This window comes from Agelaius phoeniceus, chromosome 3, assembly GCF_051311805.1.
Source record: "Agelaius phoeniceus isolate bAgePho1 chromosome 3, bAgePho1.hap1, whole genome shotgun sequence".
In the NCBI taxonomy this organism is placed as follows: Eukaryota; Metazoa; Chordata; class Aves; order Passeriformes; family Icteridae; genus Agelaius; species Agelaius phoeniceus.
In genome coordinates this window covers 59040204-59055225 of record NC_135267.1, presented here as the reverse complement: position 1 = coordinate 59055225, position 15022 = coordinate 59040204, and the positions used below count along the sequence as shown (strand labels likewise).

The following is a 15022-nucleotide window of genomic DNA, read 5'->3' as shown; positions in this document are numbered from 1 at the left end:
AACCATCTGTATCAGAGGTGGAATACTAAAATTAAGTAAGTGTTTAGCTGATTTTCATGAGTGGAAAATCTCCTCTCTTAAAAATTTGCCTCATAACATGCCTTTAAGAGGGACAGAGTGCAGAACATAAATTCAAACCTGTCTATTATTTCATTTTTGCTGCAGCCAGCACCTCAGACCTTTAGACCTGATCCATAAGAAAATCCTTATGGCCATGAACAACTTATCTTATTGAACACTTATCATCCCAGAACTGTCTGAGAAAGAGCCATCTACAAAGACCATTTCATCTGTCGGCAATAGGCTTGGAGTGATGGGATAACTGTACAAGTGTACCTGAAGACATTTGCCCAGATCTGATGTACAAGTTACAAAAACCACTGGACAAATGCTTTAGAAGCATTTCAGTACATCATTATGTCTTCAGAGTTAAATGTACCGACATCCTCACTAATTGTAGAAAATATTAGCAGTTATTGATAGCAACCATATTACTTCTCCCTCTAACCTGCCTCCAATGGACTCTCCAATAGTGGCACTGCTTCAAACAATATTCAAACAAGTCTTCCTAAATTCCAGCTCCTATTTGTCCAAAGAGCAACATCTAGAGGAAGAGAAGCAAGCTTAGAGCAAGCTACTGTCAATCCTGTTTGTCCCTACAACCCCTGACTTCTGTAGTTCTCTCTTTCACTACCGTGAATATTTCTGTGAGTCTTTAGTAGAGAAAGACACAGGGGACAAGTTTGACCAGGGACTTGAGGGCACAGGAAGAAAGCAATCCAGAAGAAACATTACTTATATTTATCAAACTAGCACAAGCAAGCCAGCAGAATTTGGCCAAAGAGACAAACACCTACACACCTGGATCTAAAGTACATGCTAGTGTGAAAGAAATAACCTGGAAAAACGAGGAAACGAGGCAGGCAGCCTATTATACACTTTATACATGCTTACTGCCATCTCTACCTTAGTTCTACCTCTCCAGGAACAACTTTCCACTTTCTTCCCTAATCTCTTCCCACCTGGCCCTGATAACCCAGCACTTCCCAGTCAGAGGCAGTGGAAATCCTTCTGCTGCCTATTGCAGAGACACAGAAACAAGCTCTAGAGGAGAGAGATGTATTTGTTCTCCACTAGTAAAAGGCATGGTGTTTATGACAGTTAGGACAACTATGACTTGCTAGGACAAGGATTTTTTAAAAAGTTACCAATTACTCCAACTTCTCAAGCACTTACATTTCAGAGCTGTTCTCAAGGCAGGAGATGTGTCCTTGTGGTATGCATCCTAAGAGGATAAATTACCCTAGAGCCACGGGCAGTGAACACGGGGTTATAGCCAGCAGGTGGGGGTGTGGGCAAGACACAAGGCAGAGCAGTTCTCTGGGATTCATGCCATTGCTACTAAATGATGAAGACCAAGTATCACACGAAATACAAGGGCAAATGCCACAGGATTCTGAATTTTGAGAACTCTCCACCTCATTGTGCCCATAACTTCAATAATTAAAGTCAATCCCCTGCTACAATGGCTGCAGCTCTATCATCTATATAGTACAGAAAAAAAATCATTGGTGAGATGATGTGATTACAGGGAAAAGACTTTATGATACCAAAATGCCTGTTTTTCCAAGAAGGAACTGCTAGTCATAGTAGAGCACACCAGGTATTCCATTTGTCCAATTCTGTTGGTTAATTTTTTAAAAAAAAATTAAATCTGTGCTCATTATTCAAAGAACCTTGCACTCTGCAGCTTCAGTGTCACTAGTAAGCATAGAGAAGAAACTGATACCCAGTCACAGACTACATTTAATCTTCTTCAGTACTGACACCACTATTTTGCAGTTTTTATAACTGAACTGTCAAAACAACTTATCCAAATACAGCCAGAACATGCTGGTTAAGGAATTGTTGTCTAATTTGTGCATCTCTACAGAAGTCGAAAGGAATCACTAGAGTGTGAAATTGCTAAATGAAGAAGAGGCATTGATCACAGACTATACTGAGCAGTGGAAGAGAAGCATTCAACACCTCCTAACCATACCCATAACATAGATTCAATCTCAACAAGACATTTGTTGAAAATCAAGCGCTGTCTCCAGAACAAATGCTTTGTGTTCTCAATACAAAAATAGGACATGCTAAGTCTATGCCTGGATGTTACTTATGTTAAACAAAACATCACATCATGGTTTTTTGTCATCATCCACTTTCACATCAAGCAGAAATAGTTTGGCAAATAGTTTAGCAAACACAGGTTGTACACCAAATCACTGTTACCTAGCCACTCTTGAAAGGCACAGAGCTTAAGCCACCAGGCTTAAATGTTGCTGCCTTGATGACTATGCAAGTGAAGTGATTTTCCACATAGTAGTCACAGGACATCCCTGCCTTCTGCGATTCACAAGAGCAGGTCACTCTCCATCTCCAAGCAGTAACAGGCACAGCTGACTGCTTCCCTGCAATTTGTACATAATTCTGCCTACAGCAAGAATGAAATAACGACTAGGACCGTGCCACACCAGGTCAAATTCGACAGATTGATTGCTTTCTTCTAAGAGAGAAGATGGAAAAAAACCTAAGGAATATATGCTCCATGTAAAAATTTTGATCAAACGGGATCAACACCAGGTCCTTTGCAGTCTGGGAATTTAGGCTAAACAGCAGTGCAATCAAGTAGGTTTGCCTCTTGGGGCACTTCAAGGATTAATTACTCCATCAGATTGTTTGAAAGAACACAAGGAAAGAGCACGTGATATAATGAGGCCTTCTAAATGGCTCTCCTCATCTCAGTTTCAGCAGCCCTGTAAAAACAATCTGTTAGTCTCCGGTATTGATTTTCTTTACACTGAGAAGCTGCGTGTAAATTGACTTCTGCAATAAAAGTCATACACTATGGGTACATCAAGCATCCGACACACTCATAGTCTTCTCACCACATTTTTGTCTTACCAGCCAATTAAAGTGTTACTGATTGGAACAGGAGACAGTTTTCAATCATTATTATTTCTTTAGCCAGAAGTATTAGGTCTTTTAAGATTTAACACAAGAGACAAGAAGTCTATTTTCTGTGTTTTCGGGGGGGAGGGGGGGGGGGGCAGGGGGAGGAATGTTTTATTCAGTGGTATCAAAACAAGTGAGCTTACATCCTGCAGAATCTAGAAGCAATGTAATCTTTTTGAAGAAATGTATGCATGCAAGAGATACAGAGAGTTTCTCATGTTTTGTAGAAAGTCACTCCTCCAAGTGGTGCCTGGGCATAGCAGTGTGCTCTACACAGTGATGACTCTCTCTCCCCCCAGATACTCATTTGGAGCAGCAGGCAGGCCAGGGACTGGCAGTCAATGCATCTTGGCTCTGGTCCACTGGTGTCAAGAAATATCAGCAGGAGTTCTAACATGCTTTAAAGCAGACACTCCTCTTCCCTGGGGGCCAGAGACAACACTTGGCTACACAGGCAAGTCCCTGAACTGCAAAACATGGAAAAGTGCCTGAGGGATCTTTAAAATGAATTCACAAACAACTCCAGATCCAGGAGGTGGCATAACCTGCTGTGACTATCCCACCAAGGATGACAAAAAGAGAAGGAAGCTAAAGACTATATAGGACCCCTGTTTGATTCCAGTGCTTCTTCTTACTGTCAGATTCTCAGAAAAGTATTTTGGCACATAGTGCTGCCTCTTTCCACTTGCTACATTAAATGCACCTCAAACTACTAACCAAGAGCAAGAGCTAACAATTCCAATGTAATCATTACATATTTTAAGGTGAAATCTGATAAGAAGCTAAAATAAAGAAGATAAAAAGCATTCAGAGACATATTGGGAAAAAAAAGGCAGAGATGTTGTTTAGGTGTTGATTTTTACGAAACGAGTCCTGGAAGCCTCTGTTGCCCCCAGCCTGAAACAAGACAGTCTCCAGATTATACAGTGAAAGATTTGCTTCCTCATATAAATGAATTCTCTGGTTATCACAATTACTTCATGACACTAAACCAAATTTTCTGCCTAAGAGTTTGGGTTTAATAAACAAAAAGTAGTTGGCTAGCTATAAGCAAGTTGATTAAATCTTTAGCTAAGCAGACTAGGCAGTACTGCAGCAAGAGCTGAAGTAAGAGCTGGAATGTTTCTGGCTGCCAGTTAGCTAATTACCACCAGCACTCCTTCCCCTCACCAGTTTCTGCACTCAGAAAAGATTCAGTTTTCAATATCAACATAATCCAAATTCTAGGAAGCTTTGTTAATGTTTTAAGAAAGAAGACTATGTATGCAGTTTTACCTCAACACACCTAAAACAGGAGTACAAAATTTTACTATAAACCTAAAATGGCATGATAGCATAACAAAAATAAAAAGACAATAGTTTATTTCAGAACATATGGAATTCTCTTCTGACTAAAAAAAAAGTGCACTATATGCTTCAGGTACTATCTTTTAAAATGTAAACCAACTGTAGAGGCTTATTCTTTTTGTTTAAAGTATGTCAAAATGTTATATACTAGTCATCTAAAGTAGAACTAATCACTTGTATCATGCTAGAGTTAATTTAGATATCTACTTCAAAAAATTTACCATTTAAGTGCTAAAATAAGTTAGGATCTTAAGCCACTAACATATTTCCTAAGGAGTGCTAAATGAATTCCATGAAATATTAGTAAGCACATTTCTCCCAGAGTCTGCAGACGTACTCAAAAGATGGATTTTGTTATAAGGTAGTAAGTGACCTACAGGAGAATCACTGTCTTAATACTTCTACCCCTTAGCTGTGGTCATCACTTGAGTCTGATGATGCCCAGAGTAAGAACAGGCAGTAAAGCACATTTACAATCTGTTTAAACTTCACCCCAGAGTGAAAGTCCAAGCAAGCGCATTCCAAGCAAGTATTGGTCTTTCATTTATGTCTTTCTATATTTTATGGAAAGGATGGGAAAGATCCTAGCACCTAAAGGGTTTAAAAGTAATATTTAAATACATAAAATAATGTGGAAAGAAACATCATATAGCCAAGTTACTCCATTAAAAAATTACATCAAATGCAAAGAGCTTATCTGCAAATAAGAAGGCAGACCATGTGACCTAGGAGATCCTTCCCAGTTCTGTCTTCTGGAAAGTAATCCTATTAAGACAGTCTGGTAAGAGGATTTTCATTAGGCATTGATTGTGCCATCATTTGCACTTCATGAAGTCCAACACAGAGGACTGAAGTGTGTCTGATCCTCTTGTTGGCAGCATATTTGGAATGGTGAACTCTTCTGAGTCACCACTAGAAGTGCCATCTCTAGACTAGCATCACTACACACACTAGCCATCCACTTCCTTACCATTAGGCCTCTTAATTAATGCTATCTTCTATACTACCTTTGCTTTACAGGCTGAACAGTATTGCACTGAATTAAAAATCTACAAGTGTTCTAATAATTAAAGACCTATAGTAACATGTTATGATTTTTCTCTATATTTAGGTCCACTAGATCTATGCTACTGATAAATAATCACATGGATTGAAAATATACAAGATGCCTTCTGGGGCTGCAATCTGTGTGTTCCCTGAAAATAATTTAAGATGCCATGCTGAACTGGTTCCTAGAATAGAGATCATGCTTCCAGGGTGGGAGGGAGTGGTGGGGAGGGGAGGTAACAGTTCTGCTAATGAAATGTGATCCTCAGAATTAAATACTTATCACTTCAAAGAAGATTTGATTTGTTTCAGTGTGTACCTCTGCCCAAGCAATTCCTTGTTCCAAGAAGATCTTTAACAGGCTAAATTTATTCTATCCTTTGAAATAAAGCTGTACTGCTGCTGTAGGGACTGCATACAATTAAGATTTTATACCCCCTTCTCCAGCATTAATAAGTTCTAGAAATCTTGACTTCCATAATTCCATGTGTCACATGGGAGAACAGCAAAAGAAGCTGCTCATGTTTTACAACAGGCAGCCAAAAGTTGCGGTGACAAAGATAGATGGCCACATCTAACCTGCTCAATTTGTGCTGTCAAATAGAAGTTTCTGGAGTTAGATGTAAGGCAGGGAAAAATGAGAGCTTGGCTTTTGAATACTGCAGGCAAGACAGAAGACTGGAAGAATGTATTGATATTGCTGCTGCTGCTTTATCACCTGTAGTGACAAGAGACAAGGGAACCATAACTCAGACTGAATCGGGCTAGAGATGGGATAGCTTTTTTCGCCCATTGGTATCCCCTGCACTGTCAAAATATTATGTAAAGTATGTACACATTATGTTCAGTAGTATGCACTACAAACCACATAGGCTTTTTTGGTTGGGTTTTAAGTCCCATTACAGTGTTTTCAAGTGGCTGATAACCTGTTGTAAAGGGATAAATATGAGAATGCAACATGCTCAGCCAGTCTTTGCAAGGTATGAATCAAAAGAGAATGAGTTTAGGGTGGTCATGAGAGTCAACTATCACACTACTTGTTATGGTTGAAGTAAGACTTAACTTCACATCTTTTTATTTACATTCAAGACCTATTTAGAAATATTCCCTATGCCTTATAAGAGGAGTCAAACATTCCATGAAATAGGTATTTTCCTCATTTAAACAGGGTTATTTTTGTTTCAGGCATTTGCTTTGACAGCACAGGTTAGATCAGCTAATGCAAAGCACGGAGAATAAGGAGAGACTGTCATAACACAAGGAACCAACAGTGCTCAAGTCAGCCCAGCACCTTCAACAAAGCACAATATAACCTGCTCTCAGCTACCTGGGGATGGATCATCCATGTTGTAGTTTAATTGTGCTACAAGTACAAACACATCCAAGCTACACTCAAGCCCAAAAGCAATATAATGAATTTTTGTTATAAACAAAATTTGCTGAATGGTTAAAAGGACCAGTTCCCCCTCTTCCCCTTCAGCCGTACATTCACTGTATGATTTGTAGCAGACTTTACCATTTCTTTTTTTATCCACAGTTTTTCCATTGGATCCATATTCACCCACCCCCTCCTCTCTTTTGTTACCCTGGATAATCAAGAACCAGCTCTATGTAAAACAATTTGCCTAAAGGCACAAGAGTCTTTGTACCCACAAGATTGGAAGCTACTGTTAATAAGAAGTACAATTATAAAATCTTAAGTGATGTAAGCAATCAATTATTTATTCACCTTGTTATAAAACAACCACACCTACTGCTTCAACAAAGAAACCAGTTCCATCTTGAACAGAGAGGAAAAGGACAAAAAATTGCTATGGAAAGCCGCTGAGCAATAATCTGTGTTGTGAAGCTTTAAATTGGAAGTCAAGAATATTGCTGCTGATTCAGATACAACAATGAACCATGACCAGCACAGAAATGACATCTAGACTAAACAAAGATCAAACAGTAGAAAAGATAATTTTCTTGCAATCATAGAAAGGTTTGGGTTGGAAGAGATCTTAACGCTCATCTAGTTCCAATCCCCCTACCATCGGCAGGGACATCTTCCACTGGGCCAGCCACATCCAACCTCAACACTTCAAGGGATACAAAGTTCACAACTTCTCTAGGCAACCTGTTCTAGTGCCTCACCACCATCACAGTGAAGAATTTATTCTTTATTACCTCATCTAAGCCTGTCCTCTGTCAGTTTAAGGCCATTCCTCCTTGTCCTCTCACTACATGCCCCTCTCAAGCTATCTTTCAGGCCCTCTCTAAGTTTCCCTGAAATCTTCTCTTCTCCAGGCTGAACATTCCCAGCTCTTGGCCTTCACAGGAGAGGTGCTGCAGCCCCCGATCATCTTTGTGGCCCTCCTCTGGACTTACTCCAAACTGTCCATGTACTTCTTATGCTGGAGGCCCCAGAGCTGGATGCAGTACTCCAGGTGGGGTTTCACAAGAGTGAAGTAAATGCTGAAGAGCTGTCTCCCTTGACCTGCTGGCCATGCTGCTTTTAATGTGGCCCGGGATGCAATTGGCTTTCAGGGCTGCAAGTGCACATTGCCAGCTCATGTTGAGGTTCTTGTCAACCAACACCCCCAAGTTTTCTGCTGAGGGTTGCTTTCAATCCGTTCTCCACCCCACTTGCATTTGTGGTCAGGACTGCTTTGACCCATGTGCAGAACCTTGCACCTGACTGTGATGAATTTCTCTCCTTGAATTCCTTTGCACTGTTGCATGCAAAAAGAAGGCAAGTTCAGTAGCTGAACAGTGGTACACTTCCTGCTAGAGTAGGTATTTAGAACTTAAGGCAAGATCTTAAGTTCATTTAAAAACAAAAGGCTCTGGCTTTATCACAATCAGGTGCTTGCTACCCTCACAGATCCTTAAGCCCACTCCTCCAAAAAGAACTGCATGCATTTTACAAAGTTTGTTTTAAGACAATGTGCATTTCTTAGGTTTCCCATTTTCTGCTCTTGGGATTCAAATACCTTTCTGTGGTTGCTACATGATAGAATAAGCCTTTGCTACACTTGTCTTGCCTGTGTCCTTTACAGATCTCTGATCACAGAAACTCTTCAACTGACACAAGTATGTTGCCCAGTATTTCTTGCTCTCAAGAGAGTACACCAAAGTTTGTGCTGTGCAACATGGAGATCTGTAAGAGCTGTCCAAAATAAATAATTCAAATAAATTTCTAAGCACCTTGGTGGATCTACAAGTTCTTTACTCCAATGCATCTGAAGTGCAACACTCAATCTCCCAAAGAAAGAAATCCTTTATTATGCCTCCTACTAACTTGCATCTTTTTAAAGGAGCGACACTCTCTCTAGTTCTCAGATTCTTCTCAGCTTCTCTCCACTTCTAATCCATTGAGAAAGAAATCCACATGCAATTACCATTTCTGAGATCTTAGTCCAAGTTAGAAGTTTATTCAAAGAGTGAGACTGTAGGCAAAAGTTTGCTTCTGTAGCATTTTATTCAGTGGATCTTCTTACCAAACGCCTTTCTGAGAAATGAATAATAAATTTCAAACATTACCTCACTAGAGCCTGAGGCATAAGTAGTACCTGATCATACCATCAGGTCCACATCACCACATGGCAGCCTTAGCAGCACGCTGACCGGGCTGTTTTGGAAAAGACAGAGTGTGTGGAGGGAAATGTTAGCATATCCCAGCAGCTTCAGGAAGACAAAGAGGGTGCTCTCTGCAGTCACTGAGCAACCAGGCAAAGGGAGCTCTTGATCTGTACAGGACTGAGCTAAATTGCTCCTTTCCTTCCCATACTCCATTGCCAACATGAAATCCCTACCCATTTCAGTGCTTCATGCCACTCTTGTCATTGCAGTATCTATACCAGAAGATGGAAGAAAATCTAACACAAAACAATTCTCAGTCTGACATGGATTTGTACTCTTAATGGAAATGCCTGAAGGGCCTTTATGGGCAGCTCTTCCAACTGCATTTTATTGTACAGTGAATTTTTAAACACAATCTCAGCATATTTCCATTCCTGGAATGGAAAAATAATAAGCTTGGACACAACACTCTGGTACTTCCAGACCAACATCATATGCCCAGCCAAGCACTGACTTCCATATATCACTAGACATACTCTAATAAAATAGTTGATTACTCAGCTAAGCTCAGCAATATCTCAGAAGGCAAGTCTTGTATTTAGCTTTTAGAGTGCAAAGTCTAGGGGCTCATTTGATTTGCACATGTAAATTTCTACATTAAAAAATAGTCAGCAACAAATCCATAGCACAAGCAAAACCTTTCTTCATTATTGTGCAAAAATCAGTGTGCCATTTATAGCAAATGCTATAATTCTGGATAGACAGGACCCCAGAGCACAGAAATTCACCTGCAAAATTGAATGGTTTCTGGGGACAAGTCCAGTAGTCTCTGTTTTTCATATACAAAGTCATACAAGTTTGGCAGGTGCACACAACATAGATCATACATTTGGAAAACTGGTCTGTCACCACTTTCATGCTGAGCTACAAGTTGCAAGCCATCAGGGATTGAATAGTGATGGTGTAAGTCGCTCTTTGCAGTATTATTTTGCAATTCTTAACCAATAATGGACTTAGCCCAAAACACAAAGCATCTGTGAAGAAACTATTTTTAGTACCAAGATACCTAATAAAGGTCAACACTGAAGCCAGTTCAAGTCCTGCAACTAAAGTATTGCATTTTCAATGTACTAACCTGCAACCATAACCTCAGTTTCAGCATTCACAGGAACCAGAACAAACAGGTTATAAAACTTATTTCTTTTTTTTTAATGAAGCAGTCCCAGAAGCAGACAGCCAGACCAATTTCACCTGCAGCACCTGACCTGAGTACATTAGCCTGGCAAGTTCTGGTGCCAAACAAATCCTGCTTAAGTCTCTCTGGTCCTATTAAAGTTTTCTACCTTGATAACCTTTACCATTCAGGTAAAGGGTCTTTTATCCCTAGAGTCTGCATCATGTGAAAGTAACCTTTCTAAAGCCAAACTCTGTGTCATATAACTGAGGTCTGCATTAAAAATAGTCTCCTTCTAAATCACACTCCCAACACCATTATATTGCTTTGCATCCAATTTTTAAAACTAAAAATGTACCAGTAAAGACAAGATCCACTAGAAAAAGAACACAAACAAACCTGTCTTGTTATTTCCCAACCTCATCTCCTAAACTGTCGCCATGCCAAGACAGGCTTATAGCTGACTTAACTTGCAAGTACTTGAGAGACTGAGTACATGTTTTGTTTTAAATAAAGGGAATCTTTCTGTAAGTATCCACTTACTGATGAATCTTAGCATAATAGCAAACATTATTTAAATGGAAAACAGTGAGCAGGCACTACATTTATGCAGTCTAACAAAGAGACATGCAAGTCTTCTTACAGACTTTCAGTGCACCACATTGCAAGCACCCTCTACTTATTTCTGGCTCTTCCCAGAAATGAAGTGCACTGCTCCTTAGAAATAGAGCTCTGAATCAGAATAACAATGAAACACTGACATTGGTTAGCTCTTCCAGGATTAAAAATTCAATGACTATTTCTGACAATCTGGAAGATTTTAGATCATTACAGAATGTAAATGTCATTGCATTGGGAAGTTATTGTGGATCTTCCATAGAAGTTGAAGTGAGCAATTCCCAACCCCCTCCTAACCTGCCCTCAGACAGGGTTATTAACTGTCTGCATAGGTGATTAAATTTCAGCCTGAGAGCTACATCTCTAAGCCTAGAAGTAATTCAAGCAGATTCAAGCAAAGCATCTTGCATTAAACTGCTATTGTCTTTAATCACTACACTCATCATACATCTTCAACTTTATTCTGATAGTATATTAATAGCTTGACCTTTTCACTACCATCATCTGTGCTGACTCTGGATAGAGTTGATGCATAATAGCAAAGATGAGCAGAAAATGACTTAAATATTTTGCCCTTGGCCTTCAAATCTAAAAGCATTTTATTCTGTTATGCTAAACCACTTTTCCCCCTAAAAGTCACTTCAGAAACCAAACCATCTAACAAGTTATTTTTATTCAGCTATATATGGTCTCCACCTTAATAGAGACCTTCTAAAGCATACATCCTTCTACTTTAGTTGGAAGCAATAACTATAACAAGGAAAAGAATGAATGATTTTTGTCCAACAAGCCTGTGATTTGAATACTGTGAAGAACAGCAACAATTCCATTGGGCTTTGCTCCTATATACCACATCCTTTCTTATGAACAGAACAAGTTCACCAGTCTGTCAAAAGCACACAGCCCAAACAGGCCTGGTGTTTTTGAGCAGTGAGAGTCAAACCAGAGGACAGATCCAGCAGGCCAGACACTAACTGCGTTATCAGCCTGCACAGGCACAGAATCATCAGTTCACACAAACAACTGTAAACACTTCCGGCCTCAGAAAACCCTCACAGCCTACAGGCTATGTGGCCAAACAAGTCATGAGACTGGAGAGGCAAGTCACACCAAGATGAAGACTAAGAACTGCTTATTTTTATTATTTCTAACTGGAGTTTCCATTTGTATCTTTCCTTCCCACAGCTCATGGATGTGAACAGTTAAAGAGGTTTAACTTGACACATGCACATTTTTTATGTGTTGTTCTAACAAATTTGCCAATAAATCACTTTTGAGATTAAAGGAGTTTCTTTAAAGCATTTGTATTATGTGTGTGCAAGATATTCCACCCAGGTTATTTATATTTTCACATCCACCAAAGACATCCACACCTCAAGGACTGTCAAGCTCTTGTCTTCTTAGCTCCAGCATGCTCAGGAGTGAGATGTTGGCTCCTGGACATGCTAGCTGCAAAATTTATATCTGGTTTCAACAAATCTCACTTCAGAAGTCTCTAACAAAAGTGAATTAGACGACTGATGGGAAAAGTATGTGTGAACTTCGGTTTAGCCTTAACGTTTTGGTAAGAGTAAACACCCGAAGTGGAAGGGAGATACGATCCATTGGGGATTAGGTTTACAACATCGTTATCTCCACAAGGAAGACAACAGTTGCCATTTCTTTCAACAATCTCGAAACATTCCCCTGCTCATCTGTCCTCTACAGAAGAGAATTCATTCTGGCAACACTCGCTCTCTGCCCAGAATAACAGAAAAACAGATTTGATACGTAGAAATCACGTACATACAAGCCCTCAGCGTTTTCGATTCTCGTCCTAATGATCTCCGAATTGGTCACTGAAATTTCCTGGCCAGTATCTACCCCACTCTTGTAGGTCGGGATAACCACGATCCAGAGGGGACCGTACCCGCACCGCAGTCTCTCCTCTACACCAGCCGCCTCCGCACATCCCCCGCGCAGGTCCCGCTCCCCCGTCCGGCTCTCCCTGTGCCCAGCACACCGCTCTGCTCCCCGACCCACCGAGCTCCGGCGCTGGGCCAGCTCGCGTCTAACGGAGACCGACGCCCGCCCAGCCCGAGGAAGGCGCCTCGGAGCCCCGGTCTGCCCTGCCCTGGAAGGCTGCGGGGACAGCGGCTCCCGGCCCCCACAGCCGCGGGCGAACCTCCTGGCATTCCCGGACCTGCCGCAGCCGCCGGAGCCCCCACGGAGGAAAAGGACCCTTCCGTGCCCGGCCGAGCGGCAGCCACCGCCCGTCCCCAAAGGGCGGTCCCCTCTTATTCACCTCGGGAGGGCACGGGGGACACCCTTTCTGTAGGGCATGGGGCACCTTTCACCATTCCCCGAGCCGAGGCACCACTGAGGAGCGGGGCAGCGGCAGGGTGGAGGCGGTGGACCGGGAATGTCATTTGGAGGTGGCGGTGACAGCGCTCCTCTGCCCACCGCCGAAATGCGACTCGGAGCAGAAGGAGGATGCCGGGGGCGAGGGACGCAGCGGCGGGCGAGGGGACTGAGGCGACAGCAACCGCGCCGGGGACCCCGCGACCCCGGCCCCGCACCTCGCAGCCGTAGAGCTGCCCCAGCTGCTCCACGATCCACTCCTCCAGCACCAGCCGCTTCCGCAGCTCCTTCCGATCGTATTTCACCGTCACTTTCCCCTGCTGGTGGCGCCGCTGCTGGACCTGCACCACGGCCGCCGCTGCCGACACCGAGTCCTCCCGGGAGGAGCTGCCGGAGGAGCCGCCGCTCCCGCCGCCACCGCGGGGGCTCTGGAAGAAAACGCGGTTCCCGCCGCCTCCGCCCGCTGCTGCCGCCGCCTCGCTGCCCCCGGTCGCCACCGACATGCTCCGCTCCGCCGCGGCTCCCGCCGAGCCGAAAGGCGCCCGCCGCCGCTACCGCCGGGCCGCAGCAGCCGCCGCTCACGCGTGTGCTCCGCTCCCCCGCACCTGCCGCTTAAAGCCTCGCACGGCTCGGCGGCGCAGCGGCCCCGCCGCCGGGGGTGGGCCCGGACCGGCTGGGGCGGGGACAGAGGCGGGGCTGTGTGGCTCGGTGTGGCTCAGCTCGGCTCGGCACGGCTTGGCTTGGTTCGGCTCGGCTCGGGTTGGCACAGCGCGGCACGGTCGCAGCGGCTTGGCACGGCACGGCACGGCACGAGTCAGCGTGCCCGGCGTCAGCAGCTCGGAGCGGAGCGTGGAGCACCCCGAGAGCGCCGCGGGGCTGCCCCGGTGCCAGCGAGACGTGGGCGGCCGCTCCTCGCCGCCGGCGGAGGCGGAACGGCTGTGCCCGCGGCAGGGCGCTCCTGGGGAGCATACGCTCGCTGGGTGGTTTATGGCTTCTTTTTTTCTGTAAGGAAATGTAGTATTACCCCTTCATGCACACTACGTTTATATACATCGCATACCTGCAGCACTAAAACGCTGAATGCGATCGTTTTCTTCTCTTCGTGATGTGTGCGGGCGTGGGTGCGCGTGAATGGTTTCAGGATAGTGAACCCCAAGAGTTGATATTTCAAGCTATCAGCAATCAGTGTAACAATAAGCCACGTGGAGATGGCTTTCTAAAACGCTCAGGTTAGCATCAGTGCTTTCAGCAGCCTCTCGTCTCTCAGGAGATACTGAGCGAAATCACTGATGGCCCATCCTACACACCAAAATGTGTCTATGACTGCAAGTAAGCAGCCAGCATAGCACAGGCACTGGGTAGGAATGCCAAACCATTAGCAAAGAGGTTCGCCTGTGACAAGGGGCAGAAGTCAACCTCTTGCATGTTCAGAGCTGGGACTGGAAGAGCTTGGTGTCCCAAGTTTGGGTATGGCTGTGGGAATTATCTACTGTGCACACTGCCCTGGGGGTGAATGTCTTAAGTCAGCAGGGAGCAGAGGGGAAGGAGGCATGGATCGCTGGCCACATCTGCCTGGGTGTATCTGCCTCGGTCAGACCCTTGCTGCTGTTTGGCATGGCAATGGGGTAGCAGTAACATTTCAGCTTCTTCTGCTCCTGGCATGTGACACACCACTCAGAAAGAGGCTAGCATGAGGCATTTGGGCCTCATCAGGCTATTTAGGTAAAATACAGATTGTGCCACTAAAGGGATCATAATCTGATAAAATCTTATTACTGGTCTGAAATGCTATGATAGCTTTTAGATTTTCATCTAAAAAAGGCACTAGTTTTTCAAAGCAAAGCATATGGAGTTAAGCTCCTTATCGGTGTGTAGGGACCACATGATTTTCAGAGATACTGAGCAATTGCAACTAGGTACCAGTGTAGGTCACAC

The 15022-nt window shown here is 43.5% G+C and overlaps 1 protein-coding gene across 1 annotated transcript in view; it reads right to left on the bottom strand.

Annotated features, from left to right (window-relative positions):
- Nucleotides 1-13786, bottom strand: part of PPP1R14C (protein phosphatase 1 regulatory inhibitor subunit 14C) — a 51500-nt gene extending 37714 nt beyond the window's left edge. The window contains exon 1 of the mRNA XM_054629491.2: nucleotides 13306-13786. Coding sequence (XP_054485466.1) covers nucleotides 13306-13590 — 285 coding nt within the window. The 5' untranslated portion in view covers nucleotides 13591-13786. The remainder of the gene's footprint in view (nucleotides 1-13305) is intronic.
- Between the last annotated feature and the right edge of the window lie 1236 nt (nucleotides 13787-15022).